The 25,495-nt window shown below is 40.3% G+C and overlaps 2 protein-coding genes and 1 non-coding gene across 3 annotated transcripts; all 3 read left to right on the top strand.

Annotated features, from left to right (window-relative positions):
• Positions 1–2,906: 2,906 nt before the first annotated feature.
• On the top strand, positions 2,907–15,301 carry pabpc4 (poly(A) binding protein, cytoplasmic 4 (inducible form)). The gene is made up of 15 exons (XM_042073346.1): positions 2,907–3,604; positions 7,677–7,870; positions 8,235–8,350; positions 9,345–9,484; positions 9,593–9,687; positions 9,928–10,065; positions 10,458–10,553; positions 10,893–11,162; positions 12,653–12,743; positions 12,909–13,031; positions 13,316–13,449; positions 13,638–13,728; positions 14,023–14,153; positions 14,525–14,626; positions 14,887–15,301. Exons 1-14 carry the CDS (start codon positions 3,409–3,411, stop codon positions 14,621–14,623), a joined length of 1,914 nt encoding a protein of 637 aa, XP_041929280.1. The 5' UTR covers positions 2,907–3,408; the 3' UTR covers positions 14,624–14,626; positions 14,887–15,301.
• Positions 10,152–10,278, top strand: LOC121693803. The gene has a single exon (XR_006025580.1). It is a non-coding gene; the product is annotated as a small nucleolar RNA SNORA71 (small nucleolar RNA).
• A 5,741-nt stretch (positions 15,302–21,042) lies between the features above and the next one.
• Positions 21,043–25,300, top strand: ppie (peptidylprolyl isomerase E (cyclophilin E)). Its single transcript, XM_042073090.1, has 10 exons — positions 21,043–21,146; positions 21,417–21,515; positions 21,609–21,652; positions 22,009–22,035; positions 22,190–22,271; positions 22,547–22,653; positions 23,171–23,294; positions 23,751–23,936; positions 24,466–24,608; positions 25,075–25,300. Exons 1-10 carry the CDS (start codon positions 21,116–21,118, stop codon positions 25,141–25,143), a joined length of 912 nt encoding a protein of 303 aa, XP_041929024.1. The 5' UTR covers positions 21,043–21,115; the 3' UTR covers positions 25,144–25,300.
• Positions 25,301–25,495: the final 195 nt, after the last annotated feature.

A 25,495-nucleotide genomic window follows, 5' to 3' on the forward strand; every position in this document is an offset into this window, starting at 1 on the left:
AAATATAGACCTAAACAATAAACAATAAACAATAGTTCTATTTGTGTGTGCACAACTTTTATTTTCCATGGTAAGAATGACCTTTGCATGGAATTTCCCTGCATGTTTGTGTGTGTGTGTGTGTGTGTGTGTGTGTGTGTGTGTGTGTGTGTGTGTGTGTGTGTGTTTGTGTGTGTGTGTCAAACCGTTCGTCCGATTGATTTCAGACTTAGCATGTGTCTTGCTACGGGCACGAGTAAGTGCAGTGCAAAGTTTGACGTTGTTTGGATAAGAAATGCAAAATATATCGTTAAATATATCGGTAAAAGAAGCAAACATTGGTTTTTGCCGCTCTAGCCGCTGGCCACTCCAGGAGTCAACTTACTATTTTGGCTGGTAATTAGTGCAGTCTAGACAGTATTATACAGTTGTTTTCAGAAGGTGGGAGTAGTATAAATTAAATATAAGTATGTGCAGTGTATTAGCAGTAACTTTATTGAGCAGAATAATGTAATGTAATGTATGTACATTATGTGTACATTACACACAACAACATGTACAGATATGTGTAATGTAGTGGCAGTACCATTATAGTAGTAGTAAGAACAATATAGATACTGTATATGCAGTGTATTAACAGCATATATATCAGAAAAACTGAATAAATATGTGAGTGCTGAAGGAGAAATTTTGGATTACTAACATTTTTATGTATTATAAGTGATTATTAATAATTTTACATGTATTAGAAGTGAATACTAATCTACATTTATTACATAGAAGTGATTAACATTTCATTTTCTTATATTCTTTGTATGCTTTCTATACATTCAATACTGTGCATCAACTTTGCTTTGTCTGTCATTTGTTCTCTCCATGTCATGATTTTCTAATAAAGGTCATGCGACCCCTTTTGTCACGAGTTAAGGGTATTCTGCCTTAGGCAGTAATATTAGGAATATCCCGACAGGAACTAGACTATGGCAAGAGAATACTGAAGGATGTATATGTATTGTATTGACCAATTATCTACTTACTTGGAGTAGCCCCATGACTTGCGTATGGCGCATGGATCACATGCTATGTCCAAGAAGTGTATACAGTATGTATTGTTGTATTTCTGTATGTATGAGGATTTTTTGGAAAAGACCATTGTACTCATGTGATTTGTATTACCAATGTAATTAACATGTATAAGATGGGGCTTCGCCCTAGAGAACTTTGAGTTGTGTTACTGGAACATGCTGTTGCTAGTGACCTGCTCCCGGTATCGTGAATAAACCTGCAGTGGTTCCTCACACCTGAGTGTTGCCTGGATATTTTTGACCACAGTGCCAAACTCAGTGACACTACCTGAACATGCGCAAGACAGCACTATACCCTACTTGTACAGCTATTTGAAAACTACAGTAAAGTTACAAATTGCTGTATAGTTAGGGGAGTGAGTGAGTACAAGACACTGAATATGTATGTTTCACAGTTTTACTGTATATGCTCTTTGCAATTCTACAGCATTGTAACATAATTTGATAAATAGTTCACTAATTTTGTATACTCAAGCAATGAAATGAAGACTAATAGTTTTATTGGGAACGACTATTCAGCATCCATAAGTATAGTTCATTTTGACTGGCATGACAAAGCAACTGATACATGTTCAAAACCATTTGCAATTTATTCAGAGGAAGGAGAAATTGCTACTCGATGTGCACAAATTACTAAATGTTGTGGAGGTTGAACTAATAGTTATGAGAATTTTCATTCTGATCTGAGAAAAGCACCAAAGGGACTGAGAAAAACTGTAAGAATAAGTGTATGTGCAGGATGAAGAGCAGTAGAATATGTATAAGTGTAATTACAGTGTACATGTGTAAATAAATAAAGACAGTACAGTATGGGTGGGATAGGGTAGTGCAGTTGTGTGTGTGTGTGTGTGTGGGGGGGGGGGGGGGGTCTATGTCATGTAATGTCTATGATCTCCACTGGTGTGGTGGGGGGCTCCGAAAATTAAATCAAGAAAGTATTAAAATTCTTATATCGATATCAAAACAATTTGATATTTAGCGACATACTAAAATTCTTATCATGTATTTTTCATTGGCTATGGATCCTGACTGATTCATGAGATAGATAGATAGATAGATAGATAGATAGATAGATAGCTTACAGAACATCTTTGATTCTGTAAATAACTGTATTGGATTTTGAGTGGTATTTGAGTTGTAACACCACTGCAAATGGCACTGGGCCTCGTGGGTCTGCAGTAAAAAATTGTGCTGATAGCTTCTGCCTCCTTATTGGAACACACTTTATCTATCTATCTATCTATCTATCTATTTATCTATCTATCTATCTATCTTTCAGTATGGCTTGATCTATAGTTATATAGTAAGTATAAGAAAACGTGATGTGCTTTAGTGCAGAATGTTTTGTAAAGTACATTGTGTGAAGTCTGGACATGGTATAGTGACAAGTATGAAATGACTATTAAAAATGTAAACTAATTAAAAAATCCTAACAAAACACTATTCTACATGAATAATTAGCTAATAATTGTACATGATAGAACAGATCAAGCTCAAATAAAAGTATTGGTTACATAGTCGAATGATATGTAGGCCTACATTTAGAAATATTCATTGTTACTATAATTAAGAATAGTAAAAACAGATAATAGAGTAAAAACATGTTCTATCTCTGTGTTTTGTCATTGCACTGGTCAGTCTGTATGTAAGCACACCAGCCCATTCTTCCCTGCTAGCCACACCCAGATGTCGCTGTGGGGAGTTAAGCTCAGTAGTTGTGACAGCTTAGCTCGCTCTCCCTTTTACACCGCATGCTCAGTTTTTTTTTTTCTATTCCAAGTTTGACCCTAGCTGCTATTTCCTCTGCTCAGTCTATAAAGTCCCCATGCTTTTCCCACGCAGCCTCTTTCACCGGCCACTAAACCGTGAGTGTCTAACTCACTGTTCTTCAGTCTCTTAAAAAAAGAAAAAAATATATAAAAATTACAAAATATATAAAACCTTCATAAAAAACAATTTCAAGACTAAACATAAAAAGGAAAAAAATACAAAAATCGCATCCATTATAGGCTATTTTTCTCTTTCTTTTTTGTTTGCAAAACAAAACAGAAGGCCTCGGGCTTACTCCGACGTTAACGAGAAAAAGTGATACCAAAGAAAGAAACTACTTTGAGGATACACTGGAATTACTTGCGGTCTATTCTGTCATATCTACCGATATTCAGATTTGGCGTGTGCGTAAAAGTTTCACCGCGAGGGACTAACGATTGTCTCTACCATCAGAGCACCGTGTTCAGTCTTACAATAACGGCTTCACTCAGAGACATTATTACACAGAAGTAGTGGTCATTTTCTAAGCTGTCCCTTGCAAAACGTTGCGCTCAAACGTAGTCAACTCCGAGAAATGAACACAGCGACCGCGGGGAGTTATCCGATGGCTTCTCTCTATGTCGGCGACCTGCACCCTGATATCACGGAGGCTATGCTGTATGAGAAATTCAGCCCTGCCGGACCCGTCCTGTCAATTCGGGTTTGTCGTGACATGATTACCCGGCGCTCACTGGGCTATGCTTACGTGAACTTCCAGCAACCGGCTGACGGTAAGAAAATAAAACGTGCAATCTTTATGGTGTCTGTGTTTGAATCTCATCAGCACATGCTTTGCGGCACACTCCATGGTGCCGTCACTCAACTATGTGGATAGATCAGGCTGTATACGCAACGGTGTAGCTTACGACAGTGTAGCATGCTGTTGTACTTTGGTTTACGTGGAACGTGTTTGTACTAACACCGAGTGAATGTAGCCTAATTATCTCACAGTTGCAGACTAACAGTCTCGCCCTTGTGTAGACTAATGCTGGAAAGGGAAGGCTGCCAGGTAATTGTTTCAGAGACATGTATCAAAATGTTCCACGCACTGTATCAAATGAATGCAGGTTTACCAGATACATAAGGAATTGTGACCTCCAAAGGTAGTAACATGCCATTGTACTGACAGAGGGTACGTGGTCACGTGTGAACTGTCACGTCAAAAGTTAACCAAAAAGAACTGACTGGTAAATACCATCGACATTTATATCACAACAGTAGTATATGGCTTGGGACAAACATTGTGTAACTAACACATGGAAGTAAAACAAGGGTGGAGGCTGTAATAAGTGTATTCGGAGTTCCTAGTGGTCTACTTGTCAGTGTGGATTAATGATCAATATTTTCTTCTTGCAGCCCTTTTATTGGGCTATTGAACCATGCCTCCTACAGATTTCACATTTTCTTTGAGCTTTGCAGCTTTGTAAATAGTTCAACAGTACACATGCTGTTATGTCCACATGTGCTGTAATTGCACTTCACTAGTAACCTTGAGTATTCTACTGTACTCACACCAAAATACAGGTATCTTTGGGAATTTTAGCATGTGTCATTTGACCTATATAGAAGCTGTGTCCTACTTCCACTGCAGGAGTGCATCTTGGATATTTGGATGCTGTTTTGCTTTGAGGTTAAATATTCTTCAATACTCTTCACATTTCTCACATTTGGTGTGTAATTTTGTAGAGTACTCTATTGCCCCATATTGTGTATCCTATAATGACCCATTTTTATCCTATTTAAAGGCCTGTCAAGGGAGGGTGCTTTTGTGAAATTAATTTCCACTGACTTCCTACCTGACAGGAGGATAGCAGAACCCAAAAATGCATACAATTCTCAGCCTTGGGTGAATAAGGGCTATGTAATCTATATAAGGTCCACAGTGTCACACAGTATTTCTTAATGCTTGACAACATAACTGCATACATAGATTATGAAGTTCCAAACACGTAAACCAAATGTGTTCCCCTACAGCATCACACAATCAGAGTGAGGTTTAAACATCCAGACTGGAGGCGTAGCAGCATTTAGTATTACAACTCACAAACATCTTCTGCAAATCTCCCATTCTAACTCAATCAAGTATTCCATTAAGTGTCAGTCAACTGCAGTATTATAGTGACCCATTTTCTGGGCTTGATATATAAGCATAATATAATAATATAATAAATGTTATATAATATAATATAGCATAATATATATGTCCGAGGTCTCAGAGTCTCCTAAGCAAACCTATGCATGTGTCATAGCATCTAAATCTCACCACTTACAACAACAGGCTGTGCTCCAGTGTCACCTCTCTGTTAAGTCTCGGTTGCTCATATCACACTTACAGTCTCATTCACCCATGTGTGTAACTGTTACACCAGACATGGCTGGCCCTCAAGTGTTACTATCACTGTCTTTAATAGCTTGTGTGGGACAGAAAACTATAAGAGACGTCTATAAAGCAGTCTCTGGATAGTGTGCAGTGACATTGAAATATGTCATAACATAATCATGAAAAACACAGCTAAAGCCATGAGGTATTTGTGAGCTCAGCTGAGGTAGGTGCAAAATCAGAAGCCACATTGTGAGAGAGTATACTCTCTTTAGCCGCGTCATTTGTACCCCGCTGAGCTTTTTTTCACCATGTGGGAGAGGATTCTCTAGCAGGTTGTCTGTAGCAGGCCTCAAGCATGCAACAGCTGCATTTGTAAACTCTTGCCAGACCTGCTCCCGCTCATCTACGCATTCTTGTTGAATGTGTCTTACCCCCATCAATGGCAGAGAGCTCTCAACTCGCACTCCATGCCAGCACATAACTCCAAGGACCCTGCTAAGCTAAATATAGATAGGTTTGCAGGCTGTCCAGTCCTTGCCTGTCTGTCAATAAAAGCAGTTTCTTTAGTAGCAAGTGCCTGGTTAAAAAGACTGAGGCCATGTGGGGCTATTGTGGTGATGCTGTACCAGTCAGTTTTTTTGCTAGAAGTATGAAGTTAATTTCAACACCTGTCTTTAGTTATTGCACCACTACGGTCTTCAGTAATTTGCCTTTTAGGTGTATATATTTTCCACCTAAGTACTCCCTTGGGAACCTTCCAGAATTAGTCACTGGGTGATCCCACCAACCCTGAGCTCGATGTAAAGTACAATTGCAGAGCAAACTGCTGATGCCAGCAGACGCAAGGCAGCTCCGTTTTGTTTATCAGACATTTTTAGCGCTGAAGCCCAGGGTGTGTTTAGCTGTGGAGTGACGGGGACAAAGGGAAGCTTTCTGGCTGGCATGTGTGCCCAGTTTGACATGACACAGGACATGAGTGGGAGCGAGCACATGTTGACTTGTGACAGAAACACTAGCAAATATTGACAACACATGAAAAGAAGAAGGTGGATTAACAAAAAACTGTATAGAGGATCAGCTCAAAAATGTATATTGATAAAAAAAATGTTTAGATAACAAAAAGTAAGTCACCCGATTCCCCAGTTGAATTAATTTAGTCCTACTCTCTCCATAAACAACAGTGTAGTAAACAAAACAAGTGTCCTAAAAAGTATTTCAGCTGACCTTTTGAATTTGAGTAGAGCACATTAGCGATCACATTGTAAACATGTGTGAAACATTTGCCATCCGGCTGCTTTTTAGGGATCATTGTGTGTGTTTTTCTATTTGTGTGACGACCATGTGCTTTTGCCTAGCCAACCATCTGTTCCCAGCAGCCTGATGCGGTGGTGTAGTGAGGCATGTGCTCTCTATAAAGTAGCATGGTCATTGAGGCGTTGTTGAACTCATAGTAGAATGGCTGTAGAAATTTAGAAAATTTAGTGATAATTAAGATATTAAAGGTCATTGCAAAATGTTTGTGTTCGTGTCCTAAAGGAATGGTAAAACTGTGTTTCCCATTATTGCATTCCATTATGTGTACATAACGTGCTTGCTTCAAGCCTTATCTTAAATTGTTTACATTTCCCTTATCCTGAATATAGTATACTGTAAACAAATGCAAAAATCCACCTGAAAGAAAGCCTCAAGATAAATACAGTGTACAAAGAAAGAACATTGGGACAGACTCTGTACCCACAGTTATTTTATATCTCACATGGCTTGTTCTGACAGAATGAATAATTAATAGTACTTTGTCATCTGCAGTAGGTCACAGAGACACTTTTTGAACCGTGTGTTATGAATGTCATTTACCAACATCCATAGAACAGACAGAGGAATGTCCTGGGGAGTTAGCTGCACCATTATGCATTTAAACTTTATACTACAGAAAACGTTACGTCCCCAGATTGCTCTATTCACTGGAATGGATGAATGTGGATACCCACAGACCTGCTCCGATGAGTCTGACTGCCTTGTTTCTGAGACATTTCTATCCATTTGGTACATGGGCCTAGATATCCAAACCTAAAGCAAGCAGGTTGCTTTTAATTGGAAACAGCATGCAAAACATTCAGACCTCCTTTAAATGTCCCAGAGATATGTAGCAGCTGTTCTTTCAGGGTGGACTGTAAATTGATATAACAAACACCATATTTTTTGCTTTATATTATTATTTTCACAAACTGTTCTCCTGGGTAATAGGCACTGGCTCCCTATGCCTTTACTCTTGTTTTATATGTTGAACATGTGGATGTGCATGTTGAACATATGGATAAACTTGTGGATAGATATTTAAGACCAAGCCTGTCTTTTTATTTCCATGTCTGAATTACTGAATAGAACTATCATTCTTGGAATTGTCCCCACATAGACTGTTCTTCACAAACTGAATTGTTTTGTCAATTTACCAGTTTTTCATTTGCACTGTTCTCAAACAGCCGAAAGAGCCTTGGACACCATGAACTTTGATGTGGTCAAAGGGAAGCCCATCAGAATCATGTGGTCGCAGAGAGACCCCTCGCTCAGGAAATCTGGAGTCGGAAATGTTTTCATCAAAAACCTGGACAAGTCCATCGATAACAAGGCCCTGTATGACACTTTCTCTGCCTTTGGAAACATCCTGTCCTGCAAGGTGTGATGCTCTTCTCTACCCCCGCTGGGGTCAATGGTAGTTGGGTGGGGGAAGAGGAGGAGGAGCAGGAGGAAGAGCAGCATGGTTGTAGCCCAAGGCTGATTGCTGTCATAGTGGAGTATTTCTAAGGAGGGATTTCAGAGTGTGTGTGTCAGTAGACATTTACACCAATGAAGGAATGTGAACATGATCTCATTTCTTTTAAGGCCATGTGACCCCTCGGGTCACCAAGCGACCAAGATATCTTGTTTTAGTAAACAGCCTTGTTCACGGCCAGGGACGTTATGTTAGTGAAGTGGCTTAGTGATTGTTTTTGGCAGCACCTCTAGAAGTGACAGGAGAGCCTTTCATTTCTCCATTTCAGGTGGTGTGCGATGAAAATGGATCCAAAGGATACGCGTTTGTGCACTTTGAGACACAGGACGCGGCCGACCGTGCCATTGAGAAGATGAACGGCATGCTTCTGAACGACCGCAAGGTGTGAGTGTCCAGACAGTGAAGGGGTCACTTGGGACTGGCCTATGGTCAGACTTAAACAGAGGCACATGGTATCATCACACATTTATCTGTCCACACAAGTAATTCCTTATCAGGAGGAGGCATTTGATGTTGTTGAGACGGAATGCTTGAGGCTTAAGGGGAGCAGCGTGTCAACTTTAATCCTGTGCTCAAATCAACATGGGCCAAAACATCTTCCCTACAGTGCCTTGGGTGTCTGTGTTGCACACTGTTTTTTTCTGTGTGGCCTGTGAAGTGTGAACCAAGAAACTAACAAGTCTGACAAGATGTTTTGCAGTGCTCTGACAAAAAGGAAAACACATAGCACGGCCTCTCTCAGTCTCCCGATGCCAGCTGAGTGTTCTTACATGTGTGTGTTTATGAGTGTGTGTGTGTGTATGTATGTATGTGTGTGTGTGTGTGTGTGTGTGTGTGTGTGTGTGTGTGTGTATGTGTTTGTTTCTGTCTGTTTGTCTGGCTGTCTTGTGTGTAACCACGCTTGTGTGTTTTAGTGATGGCGAGTATGCAGGAATACACTGCTGGAGCATGGAATGGGAGAGGTCAGCGTCGCAAGGTACAGTCCCAGCATAGGGAGCTGTTGCAAAAGCAGAGCAATCAAAAGCACCCCCCCCCCTTCGCCTCCTTTCTGCAGTTCCTCTGGAAATCACCACTCTCTCTTCCCTAAGTGTCTTCCTGTTTGCCATCCACCTGTGCAGCATGCGTGTCTTCTGTTAACACAATACCATTAACATTGCAGTGGAGGTTCACAAGAGGACCCTCTGCTGTCTGATGTGTTTTTCTTCCTCAGTGTTCTATCAAACACACCCCTCCCCCCCTTCAACACAAATGGTCCTGCTCTTGATGTGATACATCCCTGATACATCCAAGACAAGAGACTGCCCCAAAATGGTTCCATGAACCGTACATTCTCAGATCGCCTTTACATGAGCTGTTGTGTGGGTCCATCTTGTCACAGGTTTGTGGGGCGCTTCAAGTCTCGGAAAGAGAGAGAAGCAGAGCTCGGTGCCAAAGCAAAGGAATTCACCAATGTCTACATCAAGAACTTTGGGGAAGATATGGATGACGACAGACTGAAAGAACTTTTTGATAAATATGGTAGGTTATGGAGGTGCTAGACACAGTATGAATGTGTCATGCTGAAAAAAAACTACAAAAGAAGTAGCCTACACTGTTATAAATCTTTTACTTTCACCTGTCTGACAGGCAAGACTCTGAGTGTGAAGGTCATGACTGACGCCACAGGCAAATCCCGAGGTTTTGGGTTTGTCAGCTATGAGAAACATGAAGACGCTAATAAGGTAATCCTGTCAAATTTAACGCTACACTGTTACTACTGACTGACCATAAGATCATCCACAATCCCCCAAATGTTATGCCACATGACCACTGGATCGATCTGTCATAACCAATTATGTATTAATTAGTATGCATTTTTAGTCTCCAACTTCAAAGAAATCAGTGTAAACCCCTAAGACTTTGTCAGATATTGTGAAGACAGCATGATGCTGATGGAAGGCAATTGTCTCCTGCTTCGTCAGGCAGTGGAGGACATGAACGGCACAGAGCTGAATGGAAAGGCTGTATTTGTGGGACGCGCCCAAAAGAAGATGGAGAGACAGGCGGAGCTGAAGAGGAAATTTGAGCAACTAAAGCAGGAGAGGATCAGCAGATACCAGGTGAGTTCAGAAAAGAAAACCAATCTAGCTGTTTTTACTGTACCTTTAGGACATAATTACTGGTCCATAAACATACTATAATCTTACCCTGTATCGAAAGTGATCATGGCGTGATAGTGGCCAGGTCATTGATAACGCAGGGAGAGAGAGCTGAAAGTCTTTCCCGTGTTTGCTGGACTCTCTGTTCCTTACAAACCCTGTATCTTTCAGACAAGTCCATTATGCTCTGCTATGTAGCATACTGTAGCGACTACTCCAATGAATGTTGTTAAAGGCACATGTTCATCTAAGAAGAAAGAAACTTGTTAATTCACCTTCACAATGACCTCAGTGTCCCTCAAGTTTACAAAAGCTTATAAAATACATGTAAACATAACCATGTGTTGTTTCAGGGAGTAAACCTCTACATAAAGAATTTGGATGACACCATTGATGATGAGAAATTACGGAAAGAATTCTCTCCATTTGGCTCCATCACCAGTGCCAAGGTAAGAACACACTAGATAAATGAGAATGCACTAATATGATGAGAGTTTTTCAATGGCACATGGTAAGTAGGAACATGTTTGTCTTGTCATGTGGCAAGTTTGCTTCTTCTTTTAGATTCAGCCTGTACAGAAAACATGCCTTTGCTGTTCTTTCAGACAACTCAACCCACAACTTTTTAGACAAACACCTAAAGAAGCATCTCTAAGTAGTGTATGTGTGTGTGTGTGTGTGTGTGTGTGTGTGTGTGTGTGTGTGTGTGTGTGTGTGTGTGTGTGTGTGTGTGTGTGTATATGTGTGCGTGTACAGTCACTAACCTCCATTCCAACTGACCCCTGCAGGTGATGCTGGAGGAGGGACGCTCCAAGGGCTTCGGCTTCGTCTGCTTCTCTTCCCCCGAGGAGGCCACCAAGGCCGTGACAGAGATGAATGGCCGCATCGTGGGCTCTAAGCCCCTGTACGTGGCCCTGGCCCAGCGCAAGGAGGAGCGCAAGGCTCACCTCACCAACCAGTACATGCAGCGCATCGCTGGCATGAGAGCCATGCCGGCCAACGCCATCATCAACCAGTTCCAGCCCGCTAGCGGCTACTTCATGCCAGCCGTGCCACAGGTGAGCCTCTGGAACACAACCGGCACAGTGTGGCAATAGCAGTGCTAAAGACCATTAGCGTAACACATTTAAATATACCTCTGGTGTGTGCCTTACCACTGAGTTTATAAGTGACTAAAATATGAAGAAACTTGACAAGATTTTCAAATGGGTACTTTGATTTTGAATGTCTCAGATCCGATTACAGATCTTCAGTTGACATTGTTTTACACATTTGTGTTTGAAAGCAAGGACAAAATGACACTTGAAAAGTCTATACAGAAATGCAATGTGGGCTTAAGTTTGGAGACAGGATGTTTGTCTTTGGTTTGAGGATGCTCAAGCATTACTCTTTGCCTGGATATGTATTCATCTGAATGAGTCTGTCATCTTCCCATCTCACTCTGTCACACCAATGTGTTAATGGCAGATGGAGATGCAGTGTGTGTCCAATTATGAGAACAGTAAAGAAATGAGAATGCATTGAGTTGCTTCAAACACCAGGCAAAATGAGCACAACAGCTAATCTCAACATACAAATTGATGATGATGAAAAATAGCCTGAGCAGAAATATGATGAGTTGAGGGTGGAACTTTAAATAGTTCTTTAGCAGAAATCAGGAAAGCATAATTTAAGTGCCACACTGTTAAAAAGAGTACATTAATATTTGCAAGTTTGGTGACACCCACTGCCATGATCACACTAGTAAAAATTAAGGGAATCAGATGGGATTTGGACACTGTGACTGTCCAAATGAATCATTCAGAAATATTTAAAAGTTCTCTAAGCACAGCTGGGTAACGTCACTTCTGTTGTTGAAGTTGAAGAATATACACTGTAAAATCTAACAGCTATCCTTACTTAAATTTTCAGTAAGTCACTCAGTTTTTGTCTTTTGTTGATTTTGGCTTTTGAGATTACTTGCCTAAAATTAATCTCCCAAAGCCCTGCTTCTATCCTCACTGGTAAGCTAAGCCTACAGTACAGTGCTGTGTGGGAGGGGGAGTGGCTAGCGGCGAAAGCCAATGTGTGCTTCTTTTACCGATATATTCTATATCTTTTGCATTTCTTATTCAAACAACGTCAAATTTGGCACTGCACTTACTCATGCCCGTAGCAAGACACCTGCCAAGTTGAACTGAAAACAGTCTGACAAACGGTCAGCGAGATATGCGTGCCACAGACATCCGGACACACAGACACACACGCTTCTTGCTTCATAGATAGATTGTAATTTAAGATTGAATTTCAGGATTAATATGTGATCCCTTTTAAAAAATGTAGGCTGGGCTGTGGCATTATGGGAAATGTCATATTAGTCAATGTCAAATGTCATTTTAAGTAAGGGAAGCTATTATGTTTTACACTGTGTATATATAATGATATATAATGATATATAATCATTATATATATCTTATCATGAGCAATGGTGTTAACAATGAAAAGATACAAGTGAAATCATATATATATAATAATTTTGTTAATAATAATGTTCATCTTCATTTCCAAGGCTCAGAACAGGACCACATACTACGCACCCAATCAGCTCGCCCAGATGCGGCCAAACCCACGTTGGCAACAGCAAGGTGGCCGTGGACAAGGTAAAGAACTAGAACTAAGAACCAGAACTAGAACCAAGAGCTAGAATCCATCATAAAATGTTAAATACGTGTAGCCTTGTCATTCGACACTAGTTGTTTACAGTACTCTGAAATGCCTTCCAGAACAGGACAGTAATGGCAGACATTTGAATCTGTACTTTTTAGGCAGCTTCCAGGGTATGCCTAACTCTCTGCGCCAACCCGGTCCTCGTGCCAACCTGAGACATTTAGCCCCTAACGCCAGTGCCCAAGGCCCACGGGGCATCCCTGCTGGAGCCCAGAGAATGGGTAAGGAGCCATAGTTGTACTCAGACATTCATATACATCCATGTATAATCTGCCTTCTCAGGGAGAGGAGTTAAACTAAAACAAGGACAAGGCTTAAGTCTAGAAATTAAGATGGGAATGAATTACCACACTTTATAGCCAGGAAAATGACTAAAAACCATTGACTATTCCTATATTCAGTTCACATGCCATATTAACAGTAAGACAACAATGAATCCACAACAGTGAGGGAATATCCTAACAAAGTGTTAGGAAATCCTAACACTTTTTCTTCTAATCTGTAGGGAACACTGGACAACCAATGGGTCCTCGCCCCTCCATGGGCATGACCGCCCCACGTGCCATGCCACCATATAAATATGCCACTACAGTTCGCAACACACAACCACAGGTGGTGCAACCCATTGCCTTACAACAGGTAAAATCATCTTTCAAATCTCATAAAGATATGGTTTGTAAATCTAATATTCTTCAACTGCCATCTGCATATGCAAAGAACAAAATGTATGGCTATGCTGCCATGTAGCAAAGCTAATGGATTTGACCAGGAAATGAAATAAAAACAACTTTTGAGCTGTGAGCTCTGCTACACTCTGCTTCTTTTAGGCTCAGCCTGCAGTCCATGTTCAGGGTCAGGAGCCCCTGACGGCCTCCATGCTCGCCGCTGCTCCACCCCAAGAGCAGAAACAGATGCTGGGTGAGTAGATGACACAACTGCAGGGGTAGCGCTGACAGCCCCCATCAAACAAACACTTTAATGGATTCTGGTGGTGGTGCTGGAGTCAGCCAGTCAATGAGGCAGGTCAATAATGGGGAGGTCTGAGATTAAAGATGTGATAGACTGCTCAACACATAATGTGAAGCGCTCACCACTGAGTATTGTTTCCCTACTTAGATTGTTTTCTGCATCATCCCGTTTAGAAACATTTCCACACAAATCACAAACACACAAGCTTCAACATTCCTCAGTTGGCACTGTTGCTTTTTTCAGGTGAACGCCTGTTCCCACTGATCCAGGCCATGCATCCCAGCCTGGCAGGGAAAATTACCGGGATGCTGCTGGAGATTGACAACTCTGAGCTACTGCACATGTTGGAATCCCATGAGTCTTTGCGCAGCAAGGTAGTTATGTAAACAACACAAACATTACATAATGCTGCACTGTCCTTATGACATGCCTAGGCAGTGGTTTCTTTGAGTCGTGTTCCTGTGCTCACCTGTAGCCCAAGGTGCTAACTATCCTGATAAAGCAGTTGCTTAAAAGTCCTGTCCCTAAAGTCCTGTACTAAATTATAAATCACTTTAGATAAAAGTGTCTGCTAAATGACTAAATGTAAAAGCAATGTAATATACACAGTGACAGCTATTCTGCCGAAGCCATAACCAAGTCAGATATTATTGGAGTTGTCTTTCATTATTGTATACACTTTAAAAAAATGTAAAACAAATAATGTTTGCCGGCCTTCTATTATCAATGCTGTTTTTTTCTACAGGTGGAAGAGGCTGTTGCTGTGCTCCAAGCTCATCAGGCAAAGAAGGATGCCACTCAGAAAGTTGGAGTTAACGCAACAACAGCAGCGGCCTCTTCATGATGGGTAAGAGGGTGCAAAACATGTTACAAATTCAGATCAGTTATCTAAACATGCTGTGCTGTTACACATTCCTCCTTCACAGTATCCATAAACTCCCTACAGTTTCTGAAATGATATAGTGTCTGTCCATGTATGGGTGTAGAAACCTAAAATATACTTATTGCATAAACTGTGAAAACTAAAGCAAGGTGGCTCACATTGCAGAGTGGTTACTAATATGTTAAAATGTAATACTGGTTAATGCAAATATTTCTCTCTCATAGGTTTCAAAAACAAGTGGACCGAGCAGAAGTCACCACTCTGGTGTGAACCTGGACATCAACTGAACAACTAAAGAAAAATACTTTAAAAAAAAAAAGAAAAAAGAAATACAAAAATATACTTGAAAAATGTATTACAGATCTGATTTTCAGCTCTGTGGTTATTTTTGATTGCATACAACTTCATTTAAAATGATAAAAAAATTAGAGGCTTTCCCTTCAATCTGAAATACCTCTATATAGTGGCCAGGAGGACAGGCATTGTTTTCCTAAAAAGAAAGAAACAAACATAGTTCTTTTTTCTTCATTTTGAGAGTTGTGTGTTTGCTGGTTTGATTGGTACCATTCGATTTCCCATCCACAAAAAATACACTGGATGGTGTGGCAATCTAAATAAAGAAATGCAACATCTAATTCATCTCTGTGTATTGTCTTATTTGGAAGCATATATGTTTTTTTAGTTAGCCACTATAGGGTTCTGCTTAAGAACTGCTGTTTAACAGTAGAGTCAGCTAATGTGAGCTCACCACCAATCAACTCCTTCATTTGATGTTCCTGAAGGCCATTAATTAGCTAGAATAGTGTATCTCAGAGACAGAACTAAACAAACATACACACACAAACACACACATGAAGGAAGGTGCCTGCTTGATAAACCCAGTGAGATATTCTCGAAGGCTGTTCTTTTGGTGATGTTTGGTGATTTTTTTTTTTTTAGCGACGGTTGCTTCGCTGGTGTTTTTTTCTTTTCTTTTCTTGATTGGCTACTATGGGAAATGTCCAACAGTTAATCAGCGTCTCCGTGGCACACATAGAAAAGGCAGCACTGTGCTATGGCACTTTAAGAATTGCAGCGCCGGTTCGAATCCGGCCTGATGCATCTGCAGCCGTTACAGCCGTTTCCGCGATCTCTCGTTGTTTGAACGTTGAAAGTAGCGTCTCCGTGGCACACATAGAAAAGGCAGCGCTATGCTATGTATCACTTTAAGAATTGCATTGCAGGTTCGAATCCAGCCGCCGTTACACCGTTTTTCCTCGATCTCACGTATTTTTACGCGACGCCTCCCGCTGGTCATGGCACGCGACATCTTATGAAGCCAAGAATTGCATCCCATGTTCGAATCCGGCCTGATGCACCGGCCGCCGTTACGGCCGTTTTCCACGATCCCACATATTTTTACGCGATGCCTCCGCTGGTCTCGTTCCCGATGTCACGCGACATCTTATGAAGCCAAGAACCTTACTGTTTGTAACTGTTTGCGTCCTGTTTCTTGTGCTTTTTTACTGAGAGCAATCATATTAATTATTGATATCAATTGCAACACCCAGAGGAATAAAAATCCATTTTACAAAATAGGGGGATGTCACGAGCGGCGGACTTTGACCTACACCGCAGTAGCCAACGTCACGAGACTCTTATTATGTAGGCTATATAATGGACACTGCATTAATCAGCGGCTCAGTGGCACACATAGAATAGGCAGCGCTGTGCTATATAGCACTTTAAGAATTGCATCCCAAGTTCGAATCCGGCCTGATGCACCGACATCAATTACGGCTGTTTTCCGCGATCCCATGTATTTTTACGCGACGCCTCCGCTGGACATCGCGTTCCCGATGTCACGCGACATCTTATGAAGCCAAGAACCTTACTGTTTGTAACTGTTTTCGTCCTGTTTCTTTTGATTTTTTACTGAGGGCAATCATATTACTCATTGATATCAATTGCAACACCCAGAGGAATAAAAATCAATTTTACAAAATAGGGGGATGCCGCCAGCAGAGGACTTTGACCTACACTGTTGTAGCCGACGTCACGAGACTCTAATCATGTATATAATGGGCACTGCATTAATCAGCGTCTTCGTGGCACACATAGAAAAGTCAGCGCTGTGCTATATAGCACTTTAATCAGCGTCTCCGTGGCACACATAGAAAAGGCAGCGCTGTGCTATACAGCACTTTAAGAATTGCATCAACGGATCGAATCCGGCCTGATGCACCGACCTCAATTACGGCAGTTTTCCGCGATCCCACGTATTTTTACGCGACGCCTCCGCTGGACATCGCGTTCCCGATGTCACGCGACATCTTATGAAGCCAAGAACCTTACTGTTTGTAACTGTTTTCGTCCTGTTTCTTGTGTTTTTTTACTGAGGGCAATCATATTACTCATTGATATCAATTGCAACACCCAGAGGAATAAAAATCAATTTGACAAAATAGGGGGATGTTGCGAGCGGCGGACTTTGAACTACATGGGCACTGCATTAATCAGCGTCTCCGTGGCACACATAGAAAAGGCAGCGCTGTGCTATAGCACTTTAAGAATTGCATCGCCGGATCGAATCCGGCCTGATGCACCGTCCTCCGTTAAGGCAGTAGGCTACCGAAGTAGCCTATCCCGAGGTCTTTATGTAGTCGGATAGAGAGTCCAGAATTAATTTCATCAAGCCAGTACCTTTCCGGAAATGTTGCCATCTTTGCTGCCATCTTTAAGGGAAAGTCCGTAGGAGTCGATTGCCAAGTGTGCTCTGGAAATTCACAATTTCGTCGCCGTTTAAAAAAAAAAAAAAAAAAAATAGTCCAGTAGGCCTATTTCTTTTGAAATTGAAATGAAGTTGTATGGACTGGACTATGTTTTTTTTTTTTTTTTTTTAAACGGCGACGAAATTGTGAATTTCCAGAGCACACTTGGCAATCGAGATGGCAACATTTCCGGAAAGGTACTGGCTTGATGAAATTCATTCTGGACTTCCTCTATCCGACCACATAAAGACCTCGGGATACTTCGGTTTGGCTTTAGGGACCCTCTAGCCTACTCACTACCACGTAAGTGTAATGTTGTTTTGAACTGTAGAAGAGGTATAAAAATAGCGTTTTGTAGCAGCGAAATAACTCTCACTTCTACGCTAACGAGTTTTGACTAAAAACGGTAACATCGAACTTTCTCAAAACACATCCGAATGACATGATTTGGATGTCAACTCCACGTATGTACTCCCAATCATCCGTAAATTGATCTAAAGTTCATTTTACTCCGGATAATTCCTTTAAGCTACTGTGTAGTGGGTCCCATTTAGAAGTGGCTACTTCATTCGCGCTTTCCTTGACTCATGGAGCTGCCTGAATTTTATTACAACTTTTCGCACGATATGGCAGTTTGAGTCCGCTTCATACTGTAAGGCGTAAGTCATTGGTTTCCAAAGGAGATTTTATTTGTGTCGCCAGCATAGCCTATTGACAATTTATGTTGTAGGCCTACCTTAGGCCTACCTGTAGCTTAGGGAAGCTAACAGCTTTCTATTAGGATCTAGTTTGTTAGTTACAGTTTTGTCATAACTCTCTGATGCATTTTTGCATTTAGAATAGCCAGAGCGTGGATATCTCAATCGGAAAATTAAACAATATCGGGCGCCTATGGACTAGGCTGGGTAAACTTGATCTGCCCGCTATTTATTTTTTGATTTCTTAAAAGATTGAGCTTGGTCTGGTGAAAGCATTTGACACTGTTGATCACAATATTTTACTACACAGACTAGAACACTGGGTTGGATTTACAGGCATAGTTATCAACTGGCTCAAATCATATCTACAAGAAAGGAGCTCAGCTATGCAGATAAAACACATTTACTCAGCTCTGTTGCCAAACGATTATGGTCCCTTTGAATCTCTTTGTAAGTGTATGGAACAAATGAACACCTGGATGTCTCAAAATTTTCTTCAGCTGAACAAAGAAAAAACTGAAGTAATTATATTTGAAAGGAGGAAAAACTTAGGGTTGCCACTCTCATTGACACAAAAGGGTTGAAAGCATAGGATACTGTTAAAAATCTTTGTGTATTAATTGACAGTGATCTAAATTTCAACAGCTACATGAAAGCGATAACCAAATCAGCTTTTTACTACCACATAAATATTTTTAGAATATGCTTTGAAAATGATATACCTTGTGTCTTTTATTTTGTCTTTTTAATTATTCTTTATTTTTAGATAATTCTACCTTGTGCATTTTATGTTTTCTTTTTTATTATGATCTTTACCTTTTAATTTTTTTTTGACTATTGCCCTTCTATGCTTTTATTTGCTATTATTGTTTTCTTTTTTTTATGTAAAGCACATTGTGTATGAAATGCGCTATATAAATAAACTTGACTTGACTTGACTACTGCTCAGCCTCAAACTGAGCTTGCCGACGTAGATGGGACGTCAGCAACCTGTCTGAAATTTGTAACTGTTCTGGTAGCTGCGCCGAGAGAAATCTGAATCAAGCGTAGATCCCTACATACACAGCACATTGTCTCATGAGGAAGCTTCTCCAACACACATATTGCACTGCCCTCTCCCCACATAGACAGCACACTATCCTATCTCCCTTGTCATCCCCCCAACACACACACCAAGACCCCTGCAGTTGGGTTAGTCCCTTGAGCTGTGGATCTGCCCAAGGTTTCTTCCTTAGTAAGGGAGTTTTTCCTTGCCCCTGTTGCTCTTGGGTGCTCCTTGTTGGTGTCCCCCCCAATCCCAATCCCCCCCCCCACCTTTCTTATACAGCCCTTGCCACTTAATCTACTAAACCCCTCTACTGCACTTTTTATCCCTCCCCCCATAAATGCACAAATAGGCTGACACCAGACATAATTTCACTCCATTTCTTACATCCAGTAACTATATGCATGTGACAATAAACTTCCTTGTATCCTTGTAGATCTGTAAATAAACTAGATGTACCGCATAGTGGTACTAAATATGATTGCCGCTCAGTCCTGTACATCCGTTCCACAAAAATAGATCACACTTATCAATTTGTCTCCATCTCCTACTCCATCCCCCTATAGGGTAGGACAATTCTAAGGGCCAGGTACTGACAGGACGATTCTAAGGGCCAGGCATTGAAAGGGGGCCCCAGAGAGCCCCCCTTTCAATGCCTGGCCCTTAGAATCGTCCTGGCCCAGAATTATTGCATGTCATAGGGCCCAAATGATCTAGCAGCGCCCCTGGCCACAAGACGTTTTCTAAGATATTGTGTGATTGCCCATAGGAAAATCGAAATGAGATCGCTTTTGTCTGTTCTATTCTTTATTGTTTGAACTCCTCAGGAATAGCTACCCTCTTCTCTCAGCCCAATTTAAATTCAACTTCATCTGAAAATACTATTGAAATAAAAATTATCCTCAATCTATTATTTTTGCTCATTATTTCTCCTAAAAATTCTATAATATAAGTGATTTAGGAGAAACAGGTGAGATCTCAATAAGAGATTATTTACTGCTTGTAAGACAAAGAAAACAATATTTTCAAGACATTTTCCTTTAGCTGATGAAGTCCATAATGCTGTGACATGGAACATGGGGTATACGAGGGGAAGCCCTGAATTTAAAGAAAAAACATCATTAACAACCATTAAATTACAATTGAAACGGAAGTAGTATGAAACATGATATTGGAATCATCAATTTGACATGATGGTCTATAATTTTAATGATGAGCAAAATCGAAAGTCTACATGTTAATTTAATGCCATGTATGTACAAATATTGTGGGTCAATGCTCAGAGGTGAACCAAGGATTTTCAATTGAGAGTAGGTCTGGTGTTTGCTGGGCTATACCTTTCAGTGGCCCTATTGTTGAAACAAAATTGTCAATTTTATGTGCAATCTTTCTCAGTATACTCTCAGAGACCACAATAAGATGGACTTTTTTTTACTTTTCCCCCCGACAGGAGACGTAGGCCTACCACCAAACTCCTAATCCAGCCTATGGGTGTCAAACATAAGGCCCGGGGGACAGATCAGGCCCGCCAGCAGGTTTCATACGGCCCCCAAGTTTGATAAAGAGGCCAAAAAACTGACATGAAAATAGGGTTTTTCAAGAGAGAAAGAGCAGGATATGACGAGTAAATGATTTGTACTTGTTTGCTCATGAGTGGGTATAGTAAAGGAGTATATAATTTAACAACACTCTGATACCAATGCAGAAAAATGAAAATGACCATGAAAATGACGGCCCCCATGAGGTCTCATTCCAACAAATCTGGCCCACTGTCCTAATCCCTAGCAGCTATGTGGTTCCACTCGCCCTACACCAGAAGCCCCACCAGGAGGACTGACCTATGTCTGTTGGAGGTTTGAACTCCATTCCACTAGGTGGCAATAAAAATCCATTCCATCAATTGCAGAAAAACAAAAAAATCACGAACTAGAGGGGGTGAAAGGTTAAAGTTTAAAAAATCATGGCGGCGGCCAAGCGTGTACTCTATGTTGGTGAGTAAAACAGAATAGTAGTAACTTTGATATTGGGTTATTAATTGCTCAAAAAACATTATACAACAAAAGGGTCGGGAGACTAAAAAATAGCGTTAACGTTTGTTCTGTTGCCGAAATAAGCTACGCCCTGTTTGCAAGGTAGAATCTAACGATAACTCGGTCACGTATGTTTAACGTTAGAGCCTCTTAACGTTAGGTCCACATAATTATTTATAAGACCATACTCTTTCACAACATTACGTTCGACTGCTGTCTTTTCTTGACTAGGTGGGCTTGCGGAGGAAGTGGATGAGAAAGTTTTACACGCGGCATTCATTCCATTCGGTGATATTACAGACATTCAAATTCCATTGGATTATGAAACAGGTAAATTAACTGCTCGGTCCAGCCTACTTGTAAATATTCCCCCCATGGAACTGTCAGTCAGTGGTTAATGTTGCATGTCTTTTTCTTCTCCAGAAAAACACAGAGGATTCGCCTTCATTGAATTCGAGCTTGCAGAGGTGGGTTGTTTTTGTAGGTCTACATTGTTTCAAACTCCCTGATTTCCTGCAATCGAATGATGCTGTACTTCCCTCTTCTGGATGAGAGTTTGCGTTTTGTTCAACTTGTTGAAATCATTTTTGATTTTTGTTCATGTTTGAAGCGAGCCAAAGTTTAGTAGTGGTACAGAACGCCATCTAGTGTTTATCAGTCAATTCAATGTTGCTTTATTAGCATGACTGTCGGTACGGTGTTGACAAAGCACTTTCAAGAAGCACTTTCACTGGATTTCCCTAGATGAAGACTAAATTAAGGATTAAAGTTGTCTAACGGTCATACAATCAGTGAATTAAGTTTCCGCACTCTGTCATTGCAGGATGCTGCTGCCGCAATTGATAACATGGTGAGTTTAATAACGCTTCTAATCTCCCCTCTTATTGAATGTACAGGACTATACACAAATGCAAAACTTGCAATTTTAACAGTCTGTCTCTGACACTGACTGGACAGGTCCAGTCTACAGATCTATATGTACCTCATGGCTTTGTTATTTGCAGAATGAATCCGAGCTGTTTGGCAGGACCATCAGAGTAAACATCGCCAAACCCATGAGGATTAAAGAGGGTTCCTCTCGTCCAGGTAGGCATTTTATTATTATTTTTTTTCAGTTACTAGTTCTGGAGAAAGCGTGTTTGCACTAGAGGTTGCTAACTCGTTCCTTCCTAGTGGTCAAATGTATGTGTAAAATGTGTTTTTTATTGGGTTTTTATTCCTTATTTTCTACATTACAAGTCTTTCTTTTCTGTGTGCATTGGAATGCCATATTACACTTGCCAGTAGTAAGTACTGAACAGTATTTTGCCAGGTCATGTATTGGTAAATTGAGTTTGTTTATATTGTGTCTGTATTTTCAGTTTGGTCCGATGACGACTGGTTGAAGAAATTTTCAGGCAAAACTACAGAAGAGGGTGAAGAGGCAGTATCAGCAAGTGGAGAACCAGCCAATACAACAACACAGGAAGTAAGATGCTGTTGTTCATCACTTTTGTATTTGCTTGATGGTCACAGACAGTAATATTCAGTTGTGTTACTAACTCAGGCATTCTCCATATAAAACTCTATTGCAATTTATGGAGTTTGGTAAAGAAAATGTCTTGGGTATGTTTTATGAGCCACTACTTTTACTTATTAATTTGAAATAATTGTTGATGGTATGTGTGGTCATGTGAAGGTACGATAAACACACCGGTCATTCTCACTACCCTTCCAGCCTATGCACTGTGTAGTTTTGTTGTTGGGGTTGAAACATGTAAGAAAAGCGTTCATAAAATGGCATCACCAACAATATAGCCTAAAAGAAGCCAGTTAGCATCTTGTTGTGCTTTTATCTTTGGCTGTTGGTGTTTGCCATTTTTTGCATGCTTTTTAGATCACTAGGTACTAGTAAGGTAGCGTACTAGTTTTAGACAAACTTCGTGATACTGCTTTAGTTTAAGTTAAATGCTCACATTTTAAAATCTATCCTCTGTACTTTTTAGGGTGAACCTCCAGCCAAAAAGGGAAGGAGCAACCCTCAGGTCTACATGGACGTCAAGATAGGAAACAAACCAGCCGGAAGAATGCGCTTCATGTTGCGATCAGATATTGTTCCCATGACAGCAGGTCATTAATACGTTTTGTGCATTATTTATGTGTACTCATTTTCCTATTTTTGGTCCTACCACAGCTAGTGTGCATGATACTGATGCAATGGAACTTAAAATGTGTATTGCTCCTAATTTCATGATTATCTTTGTCACGACTGTCCACAACACAGTTCTCTGACACTCTTGTTTTGCTAATGCATCAAAGCTTAATCAAGGTAATCAATCATCTATTATTTTCATGTATTAATCCTTATGGACACAATTTATTATGGTCCTTATCTCATATGCTGTGATGGAATTCGAATCAACATGGCTCTCACACAAAACAGTTTCAGTACCATTACGTTTTGTTTAGAGGTACACACCATATGTCAAGGGATATAATAACTCGGGTACATCGCAATTTGCCAGGGAAATATTTTGTTTTTCTGACCAGTCAGTAACCCATCGCCACATGATTTTACCTTGACAGAAAACTTCCGCTGCCTCTGCACCCATGAAAAGGGCTTTGGTTTCAAAGGTAGCAGTTTTCACCGAGTCATACCACAGTTCATGTGCCAGGGGGGAGATTTCACTAACCACAATGGCACTGGAGGCAAGTCTATCTATGGACGCAAGTTTGATGACGAGAACTTTGTGCTCAAACATACTGCCCCAGGTAAGACTCATTTATTGTATATCCAACCAAGTCTGTCAATGCTAGGTGTCGGTAGGCAGGAGAAAATTCAAGACTCTTAGCTATGTATAAGAACATTGGCCAGCTGCAATATCTGCCAAGTTACTAAATTCTGATATAACAATTGTGGCATGTGCAAATGTTTTGGCATCCTACAGTTAAAATGTGTGTATAATTTAAAATTAAAAACCCTTTCGCTGCTAGGGGTTTCATGACCACTGATTTTTACCAGTTGAAAAGTTTTTCATTAGTTGACTGTTTGACTAGGTGCTCTGTAACAGTGCCATGCTGGTGATCATATTTTTTATTGTACCTTACAGCCAGCCCCAATCCAGCAAGCATTACTATTTGAAGAAAAGCATTTTTTACTGCATTTCTATTCACTTAAAAAAAAAAAACAGCACAGGGAAGCCCTACCTTTTGCATACAACTGTAGGAATAACTGGATAATTAGTGGATTTGATTGTTGTACTTTCTGATTAATCTTTTCTTCATATTTTTACATATACAGGGCAGTTGTCCATGGCCAACTCTGGGCCTAATAGCAATGGCTCTCAGTTCTTCGTCACTTTAGACAAAACAGATTGGCTTGACGGCAAGCATGTGGTGTTTGGCGAGTTGATCGAGGGTATGGATGTGGTGCGCGCTATTGAGGTGAGTGGGAGTGATTCCATAAAATATGTGGAGTACAAATGAGGGCTGTTATTGTAAGCTGTTATTAAAGCCTAAAGTTCCTATTTCAGCGTGATTGAAAAAAGATGATATTGATGATTCTTAATTCAAAATGACTTATTTTGTTAAAGAACTTTGGTGATTTTTCACATAGATCTCTGTTTCTAAAGCTCACCGAGTACTGTCTGTATGAAAAATGAAGGGAAAAAAGCTAGACATCTACAGTGCTACACTCTGGGGGCATCTTTAAAATCATGCCCCCAGAGTGTAACACTGTAGCTGCCTGGCTACAGCAACTTGTTTTTTTTTCGTACCAACAGTACTCTGTGACATAGATCTATGTAAAAAATTGTGTTAAAGCCTTTTAGATTTCATTGTTTTTGTGTTTGTAATTATTTCATTGTTATGAATTATGATAATTGAAAGTGTCTTTTTAAAAAATCTACAGGCGCAAGGATCAAAAGATGGCAAGACCAAACAGAAAATCATTATCTCGGACTGTGGGGAGTATGTGTAATAGCTGTGTATGAGTGTTTATGTGACTTTAATTGTAATTGTTGGATATGTGAACATCTGAATTAAACGGTAGTTCTTTGTTAGTTTTCAACATTGCTTCAACGTTTTGTATAGGTAAATCAGTGATGTAAATATGCCAATAAATGCTTTTATAAGTACTTTAGTGCATTTCCTCTTGTCCATTTGAGTTAGTTTCTTGTGTTATTTTTTTATTTTTTGTATTATTTTATATTGAAATTAGATTTAACCTGCAATTTTTGCATTATCTGTTACTTTAATGAAAAGCCATCATAAATTTCAATGGCGTATTAAATAATTATCTACTTCAAATCTTACACAGCCTGGCACATCCC

The sequence above is a fragment of the Alosa sapidissima genome, chromosome 19 (genome assembly GCF_018492685.1).
Source record: "Alosa sapidissima isolate fAloSap1 chromosome 19, fAloSap1.pri, whole genome shotgun sequence".
Classification (NCBI taxonomy): domain Eukaryota; kingdom Metazoa; phylum Chordata; class Actinopteri; order Clupeiformes; family Clupeidae; genus Alosa; species Alosa sapidissima.